The sequence below is a fragment of the Podarcis liolepis genome, assembly GCF_965112155.1.
Source record: "Podarcis liolepis genome assembly, chromosome: 7".
NCBI lineage: Eukaryota > Metazoa > Chordata > Lepidosauria > Squamata > Lacertidae > Podarcis > Podarcis liolepis.
Window position 1 is genome coordinate 63,358,964 of NC_139561.1, and position 15,721 is coordinate 63,374,684.

Sequence of the window (15,721 nt, forward strand, 5' to 3'; positions counted from 1 at the left end):
TATTATTATTATTATTATTATTAAGAAGAAGAAGAATTAATAAGAAGAATTAAAATAATTACTGTTTGATTACTCCAGGCCCAGAGCATTGCTTGGGAGGCATGCTGAGGGGCCTGGTCAACCTTTGACATCGTGGCTCTCTGGTTTCTTATTTGAATTTTATAGGGACGTAATAAGCTGCCTTATACTGAATCAGACCATGGGTCCATCTAGCTCAGCGTTTGTCTTTGTTGACTGGCTCTCTGGGATTTCAGCCTGGGTTCCCTCCCAGCTCCACCTGGAGATGTCAGCGATTGAACCTGGGGGCTCCTGCCTTCAAAGCAGGTGTTTAACCACTGAGCAGTGGCCTTTCTCCTAGGTGGTCTGTCTGCCGCTGGCTTGAGGAAAGATGATTGGCACTGCAGACATTATGGAGAACTGTTCAAAAGGCCAGAGTGAATAAATAAAATCTGGCACTGGAGAAGTCCCATGTTCTTCTATGGGATCAGGGTGGCTCCCATGTCCAACTTTACAGAGGACGGTCCTCCACTGGAAGGGCTGCCAGTCGTCTGTTTGAAACCGTCCTCTGTTTCATTGGTCTTCAGCTGGTGGGACATGGCCTGATCTCAGGTGGGTTACAGCAGCAGCAGCAGCAGCAGCGAGCAAATAGACGGTACAGAATTAAGAAACAAGTCCCCAGATGAAGACTACTGCTTTAATGGAAGGGGTGTCCAGTCCAGGAATGATTTAACGATACAAGAACCATAAGGAGGGAGAGCAAGAGAGGCCTCAGAGTTGGCCAGCCACCACCATCAGCATTTGGACAACAGACTGAGCAGGCAGGCACAGAGGACACCTGGTCACAGTCTTCCCTACTATGGAGAGATGAACTGTATTTCTATTTAAATTACAGTAATCATTTCTAAGTTTGCATCTGTACATATAAATTAGCACATGCAAATTTTATGCAAATCTGTATCCTCTTTTGTCCTCTTTCTTTCTTTTTTGGTGATGGATCAATTGCCACTCTAAGGAGTACACACCCACCCACCGATTGTCCCCATTGGTGTGGGAAAGTGTTTATTCACTGGTATGTGTCCCTGGCTGTATCTTGCCCCTGTTTTCATTGATGCTTTTTTTAAAAGGGTGGGGGGAAGGGAAATGTGCTCATGGTCAGTTTACTGCCACCTCCTGCTTCAGGAGGAGCCAGCACACAACTGTCTGTTGCCAAAAAAAAAGTGGATATCTACAGCCAGAGTTGCCAGCTTTTCAACCATTCCCTGTAGCTGTGCCTTCAATAGTAGCAGGAGCTCCAGCAATTACATTTTTTCTCATGATTACATTACAGTGGTACTTCAGGTTAAGAACTTAATTTGTTCCAGAGATCTGTTCTTAACCTGAAACTGTTCTTAACCTGAGGTACCACTTTAGCTAATGGGGCCTCCCGCTGCCACCACGCCACCGCTGTGTGATTTCTGTTCTCATCCTGAAGTAAAATTCTTAACCCGAGTTACTACTTCCGGGTTAGCGGAGTCTGTAACCTGAAGCGTTTGTAACCTGAAGAGTTTGTAACCCGAGGTACCACTGTATATACTGGTTAATGTCAAAATAGGCTTCTTGGTGGTTTACAAGTACACAAATCAATTCAAACACTGAAATATGAAAACCACTCAAAACCTTGGAATAGAAACCTGCATAGACAGTGTGGCATAGTGGTTACAGTATCAGACTAGGACTTGGCCAACCAGGCTTCAAAAATCCCCACTCAGTCATTGAAGCTCACTGGGTGACTTTTCAGCTCATCACTGTCTCTCAGCCTAACCTACCTCACAGGGTTGTTGTCAAGGATAAAATGGGGAGGGGGAGAATGATGTACGCCACCTTGAGTCCTGGGGGGGGCGGGGGATGGCGGGATAGAAATGTAATGATAGATAAATAAATAAAACAGGCAATAAAACGATCTCATTAAAACAACACAGTACAGTAATTAAAAGAGGAGGCTCAGTCAGGAGGAATGTCTGGGTAAAACCTGTGGCAGTGATCTGGTCTGAGATTAAAGGCACAGCAATAAGGGTATGTTTAAAAAGCTGACAACTCCACATACAGCAGGCCAAGACAATGTTTCGGTCCTTTCTACATTTTTAATCTGTGAAGCACCGGCAAGTTTCAGTCTGGCCTTCCTTCAGAGAGTAGGCCAAGCCAAGGCAAGATGCTTGGTGGGTGAGGCACCACTGAAAGCCAGAAAAGCAAGCTGGAGTTCATTTTCAAAAGTCAAAGCAGGTAAGCAAGTTGTGGGGAGGGAAGCAAGAAGCCGACTCTGGGGAGGCTGAAGAAACAAGAGGAGCTGACCCAGGCAGAGATGGTGCGATGTGCGGGAGGAGATGCTTCATTGAGCAATGTCTGTGAACAGTAAAAGGACGTTAATGTAAAGGGAGAGGGGGAAGTGGAGGGTGGCCTTCAGGGGTGGAGGACCTCCATTATTAGGCCAAGTCATGGAGGATAAGACTGCCAAGGGCTTCTAGTCACAGTGAGTATGTTCTGCCTCCACTCCGCCTCTGAAGGCCAGTTGCTGGAAATACAGGAGGGGAGAGGCTACTTGTGCTCAGGTCCTACTTGCATGCTTCCCTTTGAGGCATCTGGCTGAGAACAGGATGCTGGACTAGATGGGCAATCAGTACAGAGTCCAGCAGGCTTTTCTTATGTTCCTATGTCAGCATCTGGAACACCCTGAACCATATCCGGCCAACGAAGAGTCAGCACATTTGTCATCATCCCCCTATTTGCCAACTTCCAACCTAAAACAGGGGTTGGGACATTGGTTCCAGCCACCAGATTCTTATCCCCCTCAATCCTCATGGGTCAAATCTGACAGGTGGCTGGGGCCGCCCACCTGTCAATCATCTGACATCACAACAACACGTGGTCCGTTTCTGCCTGCATAGTTTCAACGGTGGAGGCAAAGGCACAGGGCTTCCAAAGTCCCACAAACAGCACGCTGAAAGCCCCAGCAATCGCTGAGGATTGGTGCATGTGGAGGTCAGTGCACAGGGATTTGCAAGTACCACTGATCAGCTGATCATCACTTCCTGCAAAAAAACCAACAACGAACCTCAACTGCATCTTTATTTATCCCACACCTCTATGACCAGGTTGGGGAACCTGTGGCCCTCCAGATGTTGTTGCTAGACTACAACTCCCATCATCCCTAACCATTGACCATTATTGCTGAGGCTGATGAGAATTGGCAGCCGACAACATTTGAAGGTCCAGAGGTTCCCCAGCCCTGATATATGACATCAGGTGGGTATCAGGCAGCTTGGTGGGGCTTGGCCAAAACAGCCTTACAGGCCAAATGGGGAAATCTGATAAGGCCTGTTTCAGCCTGCAGGCTGAAGGTTGCATACCACTCAACTAAAATGATGAAGCCATCCAGGAAAATAACCTATTAACTGGAGCTTTACAGCTATGGCCAGGTCATTCACTGTCTGTTCCCATTTCCAGCCATTTCTGTGTGATCCTTTTAAAATTGTGCTTTACCTCTGCACCAGTTGTGGATCACTTGATTTGACCATGGTTGGAAAAACCTGGTTGTATAAGCTCTGCCAACCCAACCCCCTTTCAACCTCATGAATTCCATGTGGATGATAGACAGGGAAACTGTTCTTACTGGAACAGTATGGTTGGTATTTGCAAGCCACAGTCTGGTCAAAAAGAGGTCTGTAGGCAATATCAAATTCAAAAACATCAAGTCCAAATGATGGAAAGGGAGGTTGAGATAGTTCCATCTAAAGGACCTTCACTCCAGCTATGAGGAAGTTAAGGATGATGACCGAATATTGGGTGGAGATCTGTTTTCTGGTGGTGGCGGCGGCACCGCTGAGGGGAGTGGGAGGCAGCGTATGACCTTCCGCACCATCGTCCACAAATCAGTCCGGAAGCGTTTGATGGAGAAGCAATAGATGAGGGGGTCGATGCAGCTGTTGAGGCTCAACAGAGCCACACTCAACATGTGCAGGTTGTCCAAGAAAGACGGAGGGCTGCAGAAGGAACTGGCCATGCGGTCAGCCACCCAGGGAACCAGAGAAAGATGGTAGGGCGCCACACAGACCACAAACACCAGCAGCATGCCCAGGACCATGGCACGTGCCCGCCGGCGGTGCCCACCTTGGCAGGTGCCGGCTGAGGCCGAGAGAGATCTCATGATGGACATGTAGGCCCCTAACACAACCAGGAAGGAGGCTGCAAACAGAACCACCATGGCACAGGCATAACTCCTCCTCCCCGAGTGTTGTTCAAAGCATTTCATGCTAATCGCTTCCACCTGGTAGGTCTGCTGGGTCAGCAAGGAGGGGACTGCGCAGGCAAAGCACAGCAGCCAGGCCACAGCGCAGCCCACTAGTGCCCCCAAGGGCCTGTTCAAAGCCATCTCCAACTTGGCAACAGTACAGTAGCGGTTCAGGCTGATGAGCGTCATGAAGGCCATAGCACTGTAGGTAGCCAAGTAGTAAGTGGCTCCAGCCAAGCGGCAGAAGGCCTCCGGCAGCTCCCAATGCCCCTCAGCCAGATAGTAAGGGATCCAGAATGGCAGCGTGAGGTTGAAGAAGATGTCCGCCAGTGTCAGGTTGATGAGGTAGATGCGGATAGCCTTCCTCACCCGTCCACTCTGTAAGAAGACCAGCAAGGCCGCCACGTTGCCCGGGAGTCCCACACACAACACAAGGCAGTAGACGGCCGGCACCAGGATGAACTGCACAGGGTCGTTGAGCCGGCACTGGCCAACCACCAGCCCGGAGGTGGTGGAGTTGTTCATCCCAATGCTGCCAGAAGAAGAGAAAGGAGGGAGTTTCGTCATCAGACCAAAACAAAGCAAAATCAATGAGGAAATGAAGGGGGCAGATAGGGAGATGGAGAATGTGGCACACCAGTTTGTGGGTGTTTATGGCTGCCGGGTGGGAAACACTTTGCAGATGGATAGTGTGGGTAGATGGCTAGATCAACTGAATGGATGAATGATGGACAGGACACTTTTTTAGTGAATGGATGAATGATGGACAAAACACTTTCTTAGTAAAAGGACATGGTGGGTTAGTTAGTACATGGATGATCAAGGCAATGGATGGATGGATGGATGGATGGATGGATGGATGGATGGGCACAGACAGAAAAGGGATGAGCAAGATAGGCAAGACTGAAGAAGCCAACACACACACACACACACTGCAATAATCCTCAGAAAGTTTTAAGCACAGGAAAAGCCCACTTGCATTCCAGGAAGTCTGACTCTCTCTTTCCAGCACGCTGCTCTGATGCTTGGAAGTTTCTTCTGGAGGAAAGGGTAGCACAGCTGCAAGGAGATGCCTCCGAGAGCTTCCACCCTTTGGTGGAGACATGGCTCCTGGCTCCAGCCAGCAGCTGCCGGGGCTTAGCGCCGGAAAGTCCCGTGCCTCGCCAGCTCCCAACACAGTTCACCTGTTATTATCCGAGTCTCACTGCCAAGCCAGAGCACAGCTGAAGCTGCCGGGAGGAGCTAAAACATTTAGCTTGGTGAAATCTCCTCTCCCTCCCTCCCTCCCGCTCTCTTTTTCTCTCTCTCTCCTCCCCAACTTTGGCAGAGAAAAAGGAAATGCAATCCAAAGCATGGATCGGCTAATCAAAGCAAAAAGTAGTTCAAGGTTTATTTTCCTTGAGTCAGAACAACGGGGAACTAGGGGCAAAGTGGGAATTGAAATTGTGGATGTCAAACTCAAATATATACCGTATTTTTTGCACCATAACACTCACTTTTTTCCTCCTAGAAAGTAAGGGGAAATGTCTGTGCGTGTTATGGAGCGAATGCCTGCGGGTGGCGGGGGGGATCTGCTGCAGTCGTGAGCAGAGGATCCATAGTTCCCCTTCCTTCCCTCCTCCGTGGTTACAAAGCATGGATCCACATGGATCCTCAGGATTTTTGCATTGGGCTACTCCAAACTCACTCTCAGATCACATGTCTGTGGCCACAGCAGGAACCACAAAAATCATATATCCACTATTTCGTTTAGAATATTTTTTTCCTTGTTTTCCTCCTCTAAAAACTATGTGCGTGTTATGGTCTGGTGAGTGTTATAGAGCAAAAAATACGGTATATTATTCTTGCAAAAAAAATCCAGCTGAAAATTACCCCATCGAGGTTGAAGAAAGGTAGTTGTGGGTTTAATAGTAGCTCAATTATTATTTCACACACACACACGAACACACACATTCCCACCAATAACATCATCAACTGTTTCTTGTCTGGTGTAGTGGAGAGAAAGTTGATTTGACTTTTCAATAAGGAGGTTAAAAAACACAACAAATACACCTGACACACAGACATTTTAACAGAAAAAATACCTAGTTCTTCATTAGCAAAATGCTTTATACTAAACTGGCCCTACACACAAACATGAATTAGCCAGCATTTTACCAAATAGATTTGGGGTGATTGTTTCTTGCTGCCATACAGTTCTGCAAGGGAAACCACAACAGAATGAAATAATTTGGAACCAGACTGGTGTCTTCTGCCGTTTTGCCTAGTTGCTCACACCTGAGCACACTCACACTGGAGAAAATCACAGGCATCATTTTTCCAAGATCCCTCTAACATTCCATATCAAGCCTTCCTGAGTGAACATAACACTAAAACAATAAAATAAAAGCTAAATAAGAAGCAGTCTGAATTGGTCCCAGTTATAGTTGATGGATCTTAGAGGTTGCCAAACCTTTCTCACTGTCCTTGCTCCTGTGCCTTTAGCAACAGTTTGGCATGTAGATCTTGAGCAGGTGGAGGGGTTCCCCCCCCCATCCCTCCCCCCCATGGAGTTACCATGCAATACCACCTGCAACATTTATTTGGGTCAAGCTGCAGAGGAGCCCGGACAATAAAAAATGTTGGGGAATTCAGTGAATCTATTGCACAGAAATGAGCTCCAGGGCAGAGTCGATATCTTTCCAGAGCAGAGATCGGCGCTCCTAAATCAGCTTAGGTTCCATTCTTACCCAGCAAATGCAGTCAAAATCCTGGTGAGCGTAGCACAGTGTGTCTCGATGCAAATCTGCCTTTCTGCCTCTGCTTCCAGCAAGCCAAACTACCCATGCACAAGAAGCCCACTTAAAGCCCAGCTTTCTGCAACATGCTAGCAAACGACTGTCATCATTTTTTGTGGTTATTTATCACAACTGAGTCATTTCGATACCAGCTGGGCAAAACACTGCAGGGATAGAGCAGGCAGGTGGAAACAGTTGTCGATTTACAGTATTCGCAAAAGTTTTGAAAATCCAGCTTTGGCAGCGCAAAAGTAGCTGGGAGGGTTTTTTGTTTTCTTCTGTTGGCTCAACATGTAAAAATGCAGGGTCAGGGGAGCTGGGCTTCAAAGCGAAAAGGGTGTGGGGTCTCATGGGGGGATTCCCATTACAAAGGGTTAATTGATGAGATGGTTGAGATCTTTAAAATGAGACTGAGCATGGGTCTTGAGGAGGGCAGCTTTTCCGGGGGATGAAAGCACAGTTCGAGTTCAAATGGGAGCTACGTTTTGTCTGCCAGAAAGTTATAAACCTCTGCATATGTGCACATGTGGCTTCATCTTACCATGGCTGCAGAGGTGTCCTCAAGGCAGGGGACAAAGCATGACAGCTAATGCTAGCTTGGTCCTCTGTGATTTTGTCAAATCCCCTTTTCATTGAATCATAGATTTGTAGACTTGGAAGGGACCCTGGGAATGCTTAAGAAACCAAGGCTGGTGATGGCTGCTTTAGCATCTGAAACGGCACCTGGGGCTATAAACCTCCCTTCAACTCAATAACTAGACACACAACCAGGCAAATCCTTGCAGCTCCAATAGCCCACTTCACCCCAGTTGGCCCAGCTGACTCTTCCAAAAATCTTTCAGTGCTTTCTCCTTGGAAGTGGTGGCTGGTGCCCCATAGGGCAGAAGGCAGGGAGGCCAACAGTAGGTGGCACCAGAGCCAATGACAGGCAGAGCCAACTACAGTGGTACCTCAGGTTAAGAACTTAATTCGCTCTGGAGGTCTGTTCTTAACCTGAAACTGTTCTTAACCTGAGACACCACTTTAGCTAATGGGGCCTCCCACTGCTGCCGCGCCATCGCTGCACGATTTCTGTTCTCATCCTGAAGCAAAGTTCTTAACCCGAGGTACTATTTCTGTGTTAGCGGAGTCTGTAACCTGAAGCGTCTGTAACCCGAGGTACCACTGTAGTTCTAGTTTGCTTCCCATTCTACTCCCTGCTGAGTTCTACAACAATGAGACTATACACATGCATCCTTTTTTTTTTTCTTTTTTTTTTGCACGTTCATGATGATTTAGTATTGTTTGTTCCTGCATTGGGGAAGCAATACAGAACAAACTAATGCAGAATAAATCCACCTGATGCATTTTAGTTGCGTCAGTAACTTGTTGCAGAATATGCCCAAAATAAAAGAGCAGGCTGGAGGGGCCCCAGGAGGAACAAGCTGGTGGGTCGCTTCATCCCTGGAACTGGCTGTAAGTAGAAGGCAAGCATGTGGGGGCTGGCTGGGGGCAGAGTGAGGTTGGTGGCGCAGCACCCCATTCATTCTAATGGACCATCCACCATTGCTCCTTCGCACCATCCTGCTGACCCAGGAAAACCTCAAGTCTCACTCTAGGCATGGACAAGTCTGTTGGTTTTGGTTTCTCTCAGGTTCTTATTTTCCTACTCTTAAATTCAGTTCTCCACATTTCTTCATCAGTTTGGTGGGGTGGGACCTCAAGAAAACTCACCAGCATTTTAGTCTCCATTTCTCCTAACATTCACATTTTTTGCTATGCAATTTTCCTTCCGTGTATGTTATTTTCCCCGATGTATCCATTCTTATGCACAGCAATTGCATTTTTGTACACACTTCTTTGGCTGGAAAACCGCATTGCAAAATTCGGACAAGTGCGCCTTTTGGAGGATGGCTGCGCTTTGGTTCACATATTGTTTCAGAAACTGGGAATTAAGTCGATTTGCCTTTCAAGGCCAACTGTATCGAATTTCTCCTGCATCCCCAGAAGGAAGGCAGGTGGGGGCTGCCTGACGGCAGACTAAGGTTGGTGGGGCAGCACCTCGTTTTCCCTAATGGACCAGCCTCCAGCACATCCTTGGCACCTCCCTGCCAACCCAGGAAAAACTCCAAGCCTCTTCCAAGTAACCTTCTTACCCTTCCATGGTGGTCTGTATTCCCTGCTCCCACGGTGCCAAGAAATCCTGCTGTGTTCTCTCTGATGTGCGAGTCTTGATTTGCCCCCCTCCCCCGTGGCCTCCCTCTATCTTTCTCCCCACACCCACAACCCTCCCTGTCAGAGGTTAACCCTCGCAATTGTGCAGACAGCAGCTGGCCGTGGGGCAGTGCACCTGTGCATGTATGTAAAGCGGATTTCCCCAAAGGAAACAGGAGTCAGAGTGGCATTGCTAGGGCTGGGGGGACACCAGGAGGCCAATGAGTCCAACCCAGTGTTCATCTACCCCTCACACATCACACACAATGCAAGAGGAGTAGCAGGGCTGCCAATGCATTGTGCTGCCTGCAGGGCAAATAGTGGCAGCTGGCTCAAGGAAGCGAGCCCAGCTGCAAATAATAATAATAATAATAATAATAATAATAATAATAATAATAATAATAATTTATTTATACCCCGCCCATCTGGCTGGGTTTCCCCAGCCACTCTGGGCGGCTTCCAACAAAGTATTAAAATACAGTAGCACATGACCCCCACGAGGCAAAAACGTTGATTGTAGCATCCTCAGGGCAGAATGCAGGCCTTTCTCTCACTGTTGTTGATTTTAGGTTTCCCCCTTTTTATTTCTACAAATCTTGAGGTTCTCCCAAACCTACTGATATCTTTCTCTTGTGCCCATGGAGCTGTTTTGGGCTACATAAAAAATGCCACTCACCACCTGAAAATAGAAGAAACAATGTTGCCTTTAAAAAGAATCAGCCACAGTCCTTTAAACCTTTGTGATAATTTTTTTCCTCCCTCTCATTCCCCAAAATGACACACTTTCTGGGGTGGTGCTTGGTTCCCTCCCCACTTCAGCCCCATCCCCCACAATGCATGTTGCAGATACACAATTGCTCTTGTCTTGGCAGAACTTGCATTGCGGGATTGTCAGCAGAACAGAGCACAAAGAAATGGGGAGAGGATATGAATCAGCACCGGAAAAAAGGATCTCTGCAAACAAAAGCATCTAGGTCGCCCACTATATCCTGCAAAGTTTAACAGTACAGTGCCTGGAAAGCTGAATAACCAAAGTGTGGGATCCCAGCAAAGGAAGCTCCTCTTATTTCCATGCATGCACACACATTCATCTGGTGAGCAGAAGTGAGTAGACTTGTCCCTCCCATGTCCCATTTTGGCATTTAGCTTTTCATCCTCCCTCTCTCCTTTCTTCTCATCAAAGGAAAGGCACAAAAAGAGCATCACAGAACTGCAGAATCAGATTAGGAAGGGACCCTGAGGGTCATCTAGTCCAACCCCCCCGTAATTCAGAAATCTCAGCTCAAACATCCATGACAGATGGCCATCCAACCTCTGCTTAAAAACCTGCAAGGAAGGACAGTCCACCACCTTCCAAGGGAGGCCATTTCATTTCTGAATAGTTATTACCATCAGAAAGTCTTTCTGGTCTTTAATCAGAATCTCCTTTCTTTTAACTTGAATCCACTGGTTTTGGCCCTCGTTTGCTCCATCCTCCATGTTGCAGCCCTTTAGATATTTGAAGATAGCTATCACATCTCCTCTCAGTCTCCTCTTCCCCTGGCTGAACATTCCCAACAAACTCAACCGTTCCTCATAAGGCATGGCTTCTAAACCCTTGATCATCTTGGTCAGCCTCCTCTGCACATGTTCTAGCTTGTCAAGATCCTTCTTAAATTGTAGTGCCCAGAACTGGACACAGTACTCCAGGTGTGGTCTTACCAAGGCAGAACAGAGCAGACACTATACTTCTTTTGTTGCAGCCTAGAATACCATTAGGATATTTTGCTGCTGCATCACACTGTTGGCTCACCTTAAGCTAAGACACCTAGATCCTTTTCATATGTAATACTGGCAAGCCAGGTGTCCCCATCTTATATTTGTGCAACTGGTTCTTCCTGCCTAAATGTGTAGGCTTACATTTGTCTATATTGATCCATTTTGTTATCATTGGCCCAGTTCTCCAATCCATTAAGGTCATCTTGAAACCTGATTCTGTCTTCCGTGGCATTGGCTCTCCCTCCCAGTTTGGTGTTATCTGAAAATTTGATGCGTATCCCTTCAATCCGTCATTTATAAAGATGTAGAACAACAACAGGCCGAGGACAGAACCTTATGGCACCCCAATTGTTACTTTTTCCCAGGATGTTGAGGAACCATTATAGTGAGCACTATCTGGTTTTGCTCAGCCAACCAGCTACAAATTCACCTAACAGTTAGCTCATCCAGCCCACATATCAGCAGCTTCTCTGCAAGAATCTCATGGGGAAACTCCTGTGTTAGAGGGAGACAGGCAGATAATATGGAGGGGTCCCTGATTCAGGAGGCAGTACCACTGCTGATAGCAATTCCAGGTTTGCTACATAACTGGTTGTAAGCTTGCACATCAGCTGTAGGAAGCGTGAAGTACAATGGCACAGTAGGTCTTGCTGCTGTTGTTATTTCATTAATATACTGCTTAATGCCCAAATGGATTTCAACCGGCCTGCAAAACCTAAAAACCAACGGTATGACATTATTAAAATACAGAATAATTAAAAATACACCATAATTAAAATGCACATTAAAACAACCCCATAAAAAATGGCCATAATTAAAATGCACCATGAAGCAATCCCATTAAGACAACCCAGCAAGTAAAACAAGAGCTTATTCCCGTCCATAAGACCATTCAGAGTCTAACATTAAAACAGGCAATTTAAGGGAATCAGCCACAGCTCAGTGACAGAGCCTTTGCTTGGCATGCAGAAGTTCTCAGGGTCTGTCCCCAGCATCTTGACTCCAGGTCAGGGTTGGAGAGATCCCCGTCTGAAATCCAGGAGAGCCACTGCCAGTCATTGTGTAGACATTGCTGAGCCACATGGACCACTGGTCTGATTCAGCATAAGGCAGTTTCCTCTGTTCCCAAAGCTTTCTTCATTTCCCTTCTGAGTAATACCCCTCCCCACCTTCTCACTATACAAAAGGATACCAAGAACTAACTTTGTTGGTCTTTAAGGTGCTACTGGAAGGAATTTTTTTATTTTCATTTCCACAGCCTAAGTTACATGAGGAAAGTTGTTTTGCTGTTGCTTGTTAAACAGCTGGGTGTCAAGAATCCCTGAGATCCACCAGTAGGCCCTAGTCTACCTTCTGCCTGTCTCTGGATACTACACACTGCAGCCTGACTATACCATTCATGGCATTTTGTGTGTATTGGCTTCTTTCCATAACTAATTTCATTCCTGCTAGCCATAGACAAAGACAAAGAGCATTGCTGGTCACTGTAGCCCCACTCACACCCAATATGGACAGCACTGGAAACTTAAAGCCCTGCTCAACCCCCCTCGGTCTTCTCAGATTTCATTCTCCACCATTTGCTTTCAAGGTTATCTATCTGAAGAGCCAGCAGCAAGCTCAGCACTTGATGGCACGATTGTGGGAAGCCCAGAAAAACCTTTTGGCCTCAATGGGACACATGTGGCTATTTTGATCTCCCACCATTTTTTCCATTCTGGAATGAAGCAAAGGTTAAGCATCACATCTGTCACTCCACCACTTGTTGCTCCCGGCCCCATGCACCAGTCATGTGGACCCCGGAAGGTTGCCTCCAAGGAAATGTGGCCCTAGGGCTGACAAAGGAATCCTCCCTTTGCCCTGAAACCTCCTGTTACTCCTCCTCATAGCTGTTGCCTGCTTATCTGCCATCTCTGAGCAAGTGGGAGAGAAAAAGAACAAGGAGTAGCTCATGTACAGGGGTTAGAGGGTCTAACTAGGGATCCAGGAACCTAGGGATCCACATTCAGCAACACTGGGCCAGTAACTGCCTAACTTACCTCACAGGGTTCCTTTGAGAACAAAACAGAGAGGGAGAAAATCATGTATACCTCCTTGAGCTTCTTGGAGGAAAGGTGGGATAGCCTATCTTACTATATAATAAAATTGTAAAGCGTCATCACTCTGTTCTCACTGACTCTTTTCCAAAGTTCTAAAAGCAAGGTGAGGTAAAGTTGCTCTGAGAAACTATTATTATTATTATTATTATTATTATTATTATTATATGGCAGGGATGGTGAGTTGAGCACACAACAAGGATGGGGGGGGGGGTCACTGTGAGCATCTTGCCTGCAGGAGCATCTTGGCTCCCACTGGAACCAGCAGCAGCACCAATCCAGGCATTCTAACTAAACAGCAGGCATAGGGTTAACTGAGCAGCCACTTTGCTCAGCCCTTTGAGACTCAGTGAACACCCCATAAGAAAGGCATAAAAGCTGCCTGAGAGGCAGGGGGTGGGGTGGGGGTTCACTTTCCAAATGTAACAGCTGTGGAAGGAAGAGAGCAGGGAGACAAAAGAGAGAGATCAAAGTTAGAGCTTTTTTCTTTCTTTTTTCTTTTGCCTTTTCAAAGAGACATTCAAACTTCCAAGCATCAAAGATACCCAAAAGGCTGAATTATGCTTATGTTAAAAAGCGTGCGCTCTGATTTGCAACACAGTGGAGGATTCAGAAGAAGATATAATTTTTTAAAAGTCTGAATTTAGCAGCTTCAGTAAGCAAGATGGGTTAAAGCACTGTTCTGTACCACCACCTTCCAATAAACCTAGAAATAACCCTTAAAAGGCAAAAGGCATCGAGGAGTAAGTTTGTGCGAATTCTTCAGTTCACCGTTAAGTACATGCCTGCCTGACTTCCATTTGGAAGTTGTGGTGCCAAAAATGAGAAAAGGGCCCCATCATGGCTTATGTCTAGACAGGCAGCAAACCCCTTTTAAAATTCCAAAACTCTGTTTTTAATTGTCCTTAACCAGGATTGGGTATAACTGCCATCTAAGGCTCAAAGTCCCTTCTCTATTGTGATCTGCTTGTATAAAACAGAGAATAGCCAAGGTTAGTCATTCTCAGAGTAGATCCACTGAAATTGACTTAACAGATCCATTAATTTCTGAGTCTACTCTGATTCCATAGTCTATCACCCAGTGTTTTCTATTATGTATTGCTGTCTCATTTGATCATTGTAAGTGATCTTGAGAATTGTTGTTAAGTAGCAAGTGCAGTCAGTGGTGAGAGATGAGGGGAAGCTCAGAGTCCAGCAATATCTGGATAATAAATAATAATAATAATAAACCTTTATTGTCACTACCACCTGTGTGCAGAGAAATTAATGGCCACAAGGTGGCTGCTCTACAGCTCACGGGAAAGTACAGCTCCTCTTACATGGCTTTGCAGAACCTTTTAAATGATTTAGGTGGTGCTTTTATTGGTTTTAACAATCTCTGCCTATTCGGAGCACCTTTTACTGCTTGTTTTTACAATGCAGACCCATGTCTGCTCAGAAGTAGCTCTCATTGAATTCAATGGGGCTTACTCCCAGGAAAATGGATATAGGCTTGCAAGCTCCTCCTGACATTTTCAACTGTTGATTTATGATTTGCGAATGCTGCTAGCCACCTTGTGTTTTTTATGAGGAAAGACAAAGTACAAAAGTTTTAAGTAAATGAAGTACAACTGCATTGTTTCGTTTTGCAAGTTGCTACCAATGGGCTTCTTTACCATCTGTTTTAGTGGATTCCAAACAATCTAGTGCTCACAATAGATTCATCTATTTCAATGGACAATTTTAGTGCTGGCACCAAAGGTAATATGGAGCCAGGATTTTTCCCTGATGGTACCGCTATTGTGCAGTTCCCTAAAGCAGCTGAAATATAAAGCACCATCAGTATTGGCATGCCACCAGCTCTTGAAAATACACTTATTTCCGGAAGCATTCCCCTGAACTTGAACTTCCTCATCTGATAGTTTTTACTGTTGAAACTCTTTAATTGCTTTGTTTTAATGTATACTTTAATTGTGATTTAATGTACCGGTAATTGTTTTACAGTGTATTTTAATTATGTATGAATTTTATAAATGATTTTTTATAAACCACTTAGAAGCCATTTTGGCATGTAAGCTGTATATATTTAATTAATAGCAGTAACAATCATTCTGGTTTCTTTTACTTCTTCATCTTGATTTCTGTATAGGAGAGCAGGAAGAAAACTACAGAGAAAAAAATGAATTTTATACTTTTCAAATAGCAGAACCACTCTGAGCAGACCTCCAGACTGCCACTCTTTTGCAGGGTTCCAAACCAAGAACTTTAGTAAATTAAAACCCACCCCGCCTCCCATTGCCCTAGTAACCAATCAAACTGTTTGTTATTTTTTTAACTGGACTTTTTGCAGCTAAGAACATGGGAGTGAAATGTACTGAGAAGTGTGAGATTAGCAAATGATTAACAGGAAGGCATGTCCACATTCCCCAACCATGTGAGCTTTGTGCTAGCAAATCAGGATGTTCTGGAGAGGACTTAAGGAGCCTGGGAATGCACTAAGGAAGAGCAGAAAGAAGGGAAAGGAGGGCTTCTTCCTTCACCCACAGCAACAATCATTTCCAGCAATACACACACACAAAACTGCTGGTGTGTGGAATGGAAGAGAGGCCTCTTTCAAACATGGCTCTCTCCATTTCTCATTTTTCCAAACTTAGATC

At 45.8% G+C, this 15,721-nt stretch overlaps 1 protein-coding gene across 2 annotated transcripts; it reads right to left on the reverse strand.

The window, feature by feature from the left end:
* LOC310710656 (platelet-activating factor receptor-like) lies at positions 1-7,555 on the reverse strand. 2 transcript variants are annotated; one of them, XM_083511666.1, is made up of 2 exons: positions 6,994-7,555; positions 1-4,796 (listed from the first exon to the last, which is right to left on the reverse strand). In XM_083511666.1, exon 2 carries the CDS (start codon positions 4,787-4,789, stop codon positions 3,785-3,787), a length of 1,005 nt encoding a protein of 334 aa, XP_083367792.1. In that variant the 5' UTR covers positions 4,790-4,796; positions 6,994-7,555; the 3' UTR covers positions 1-3,784. The 2 variants fall into 2 exon arrangements, with proteins under 2 accessions (XP_083367792.1, XP_083367791.1); XM_083511665.1 differs by having other exon boundaries at positions 6,422-7,555.
* Between the last annotated feature and the right edge of the window lie 8,166 nt (positions 7,556-15,721).

Excerpts from the sequence above, each read along its gene's own strand:
- LOC310710656 (XM_083511665.1), bottom strand. The coding sequence starts at position 6,579 with ATGATGCCTGTGATTTTCTCCAGTGTGAGTGTGCTCAGGTGTGAGCAA. Across the intron at positions 4,797-6,421 it reads AATCACCCCAAATCTATTTG|CATTGGGATGAACAACTCCA; the intron begins GTAAAATGCTGG and ends TTCTTCTGGCAG.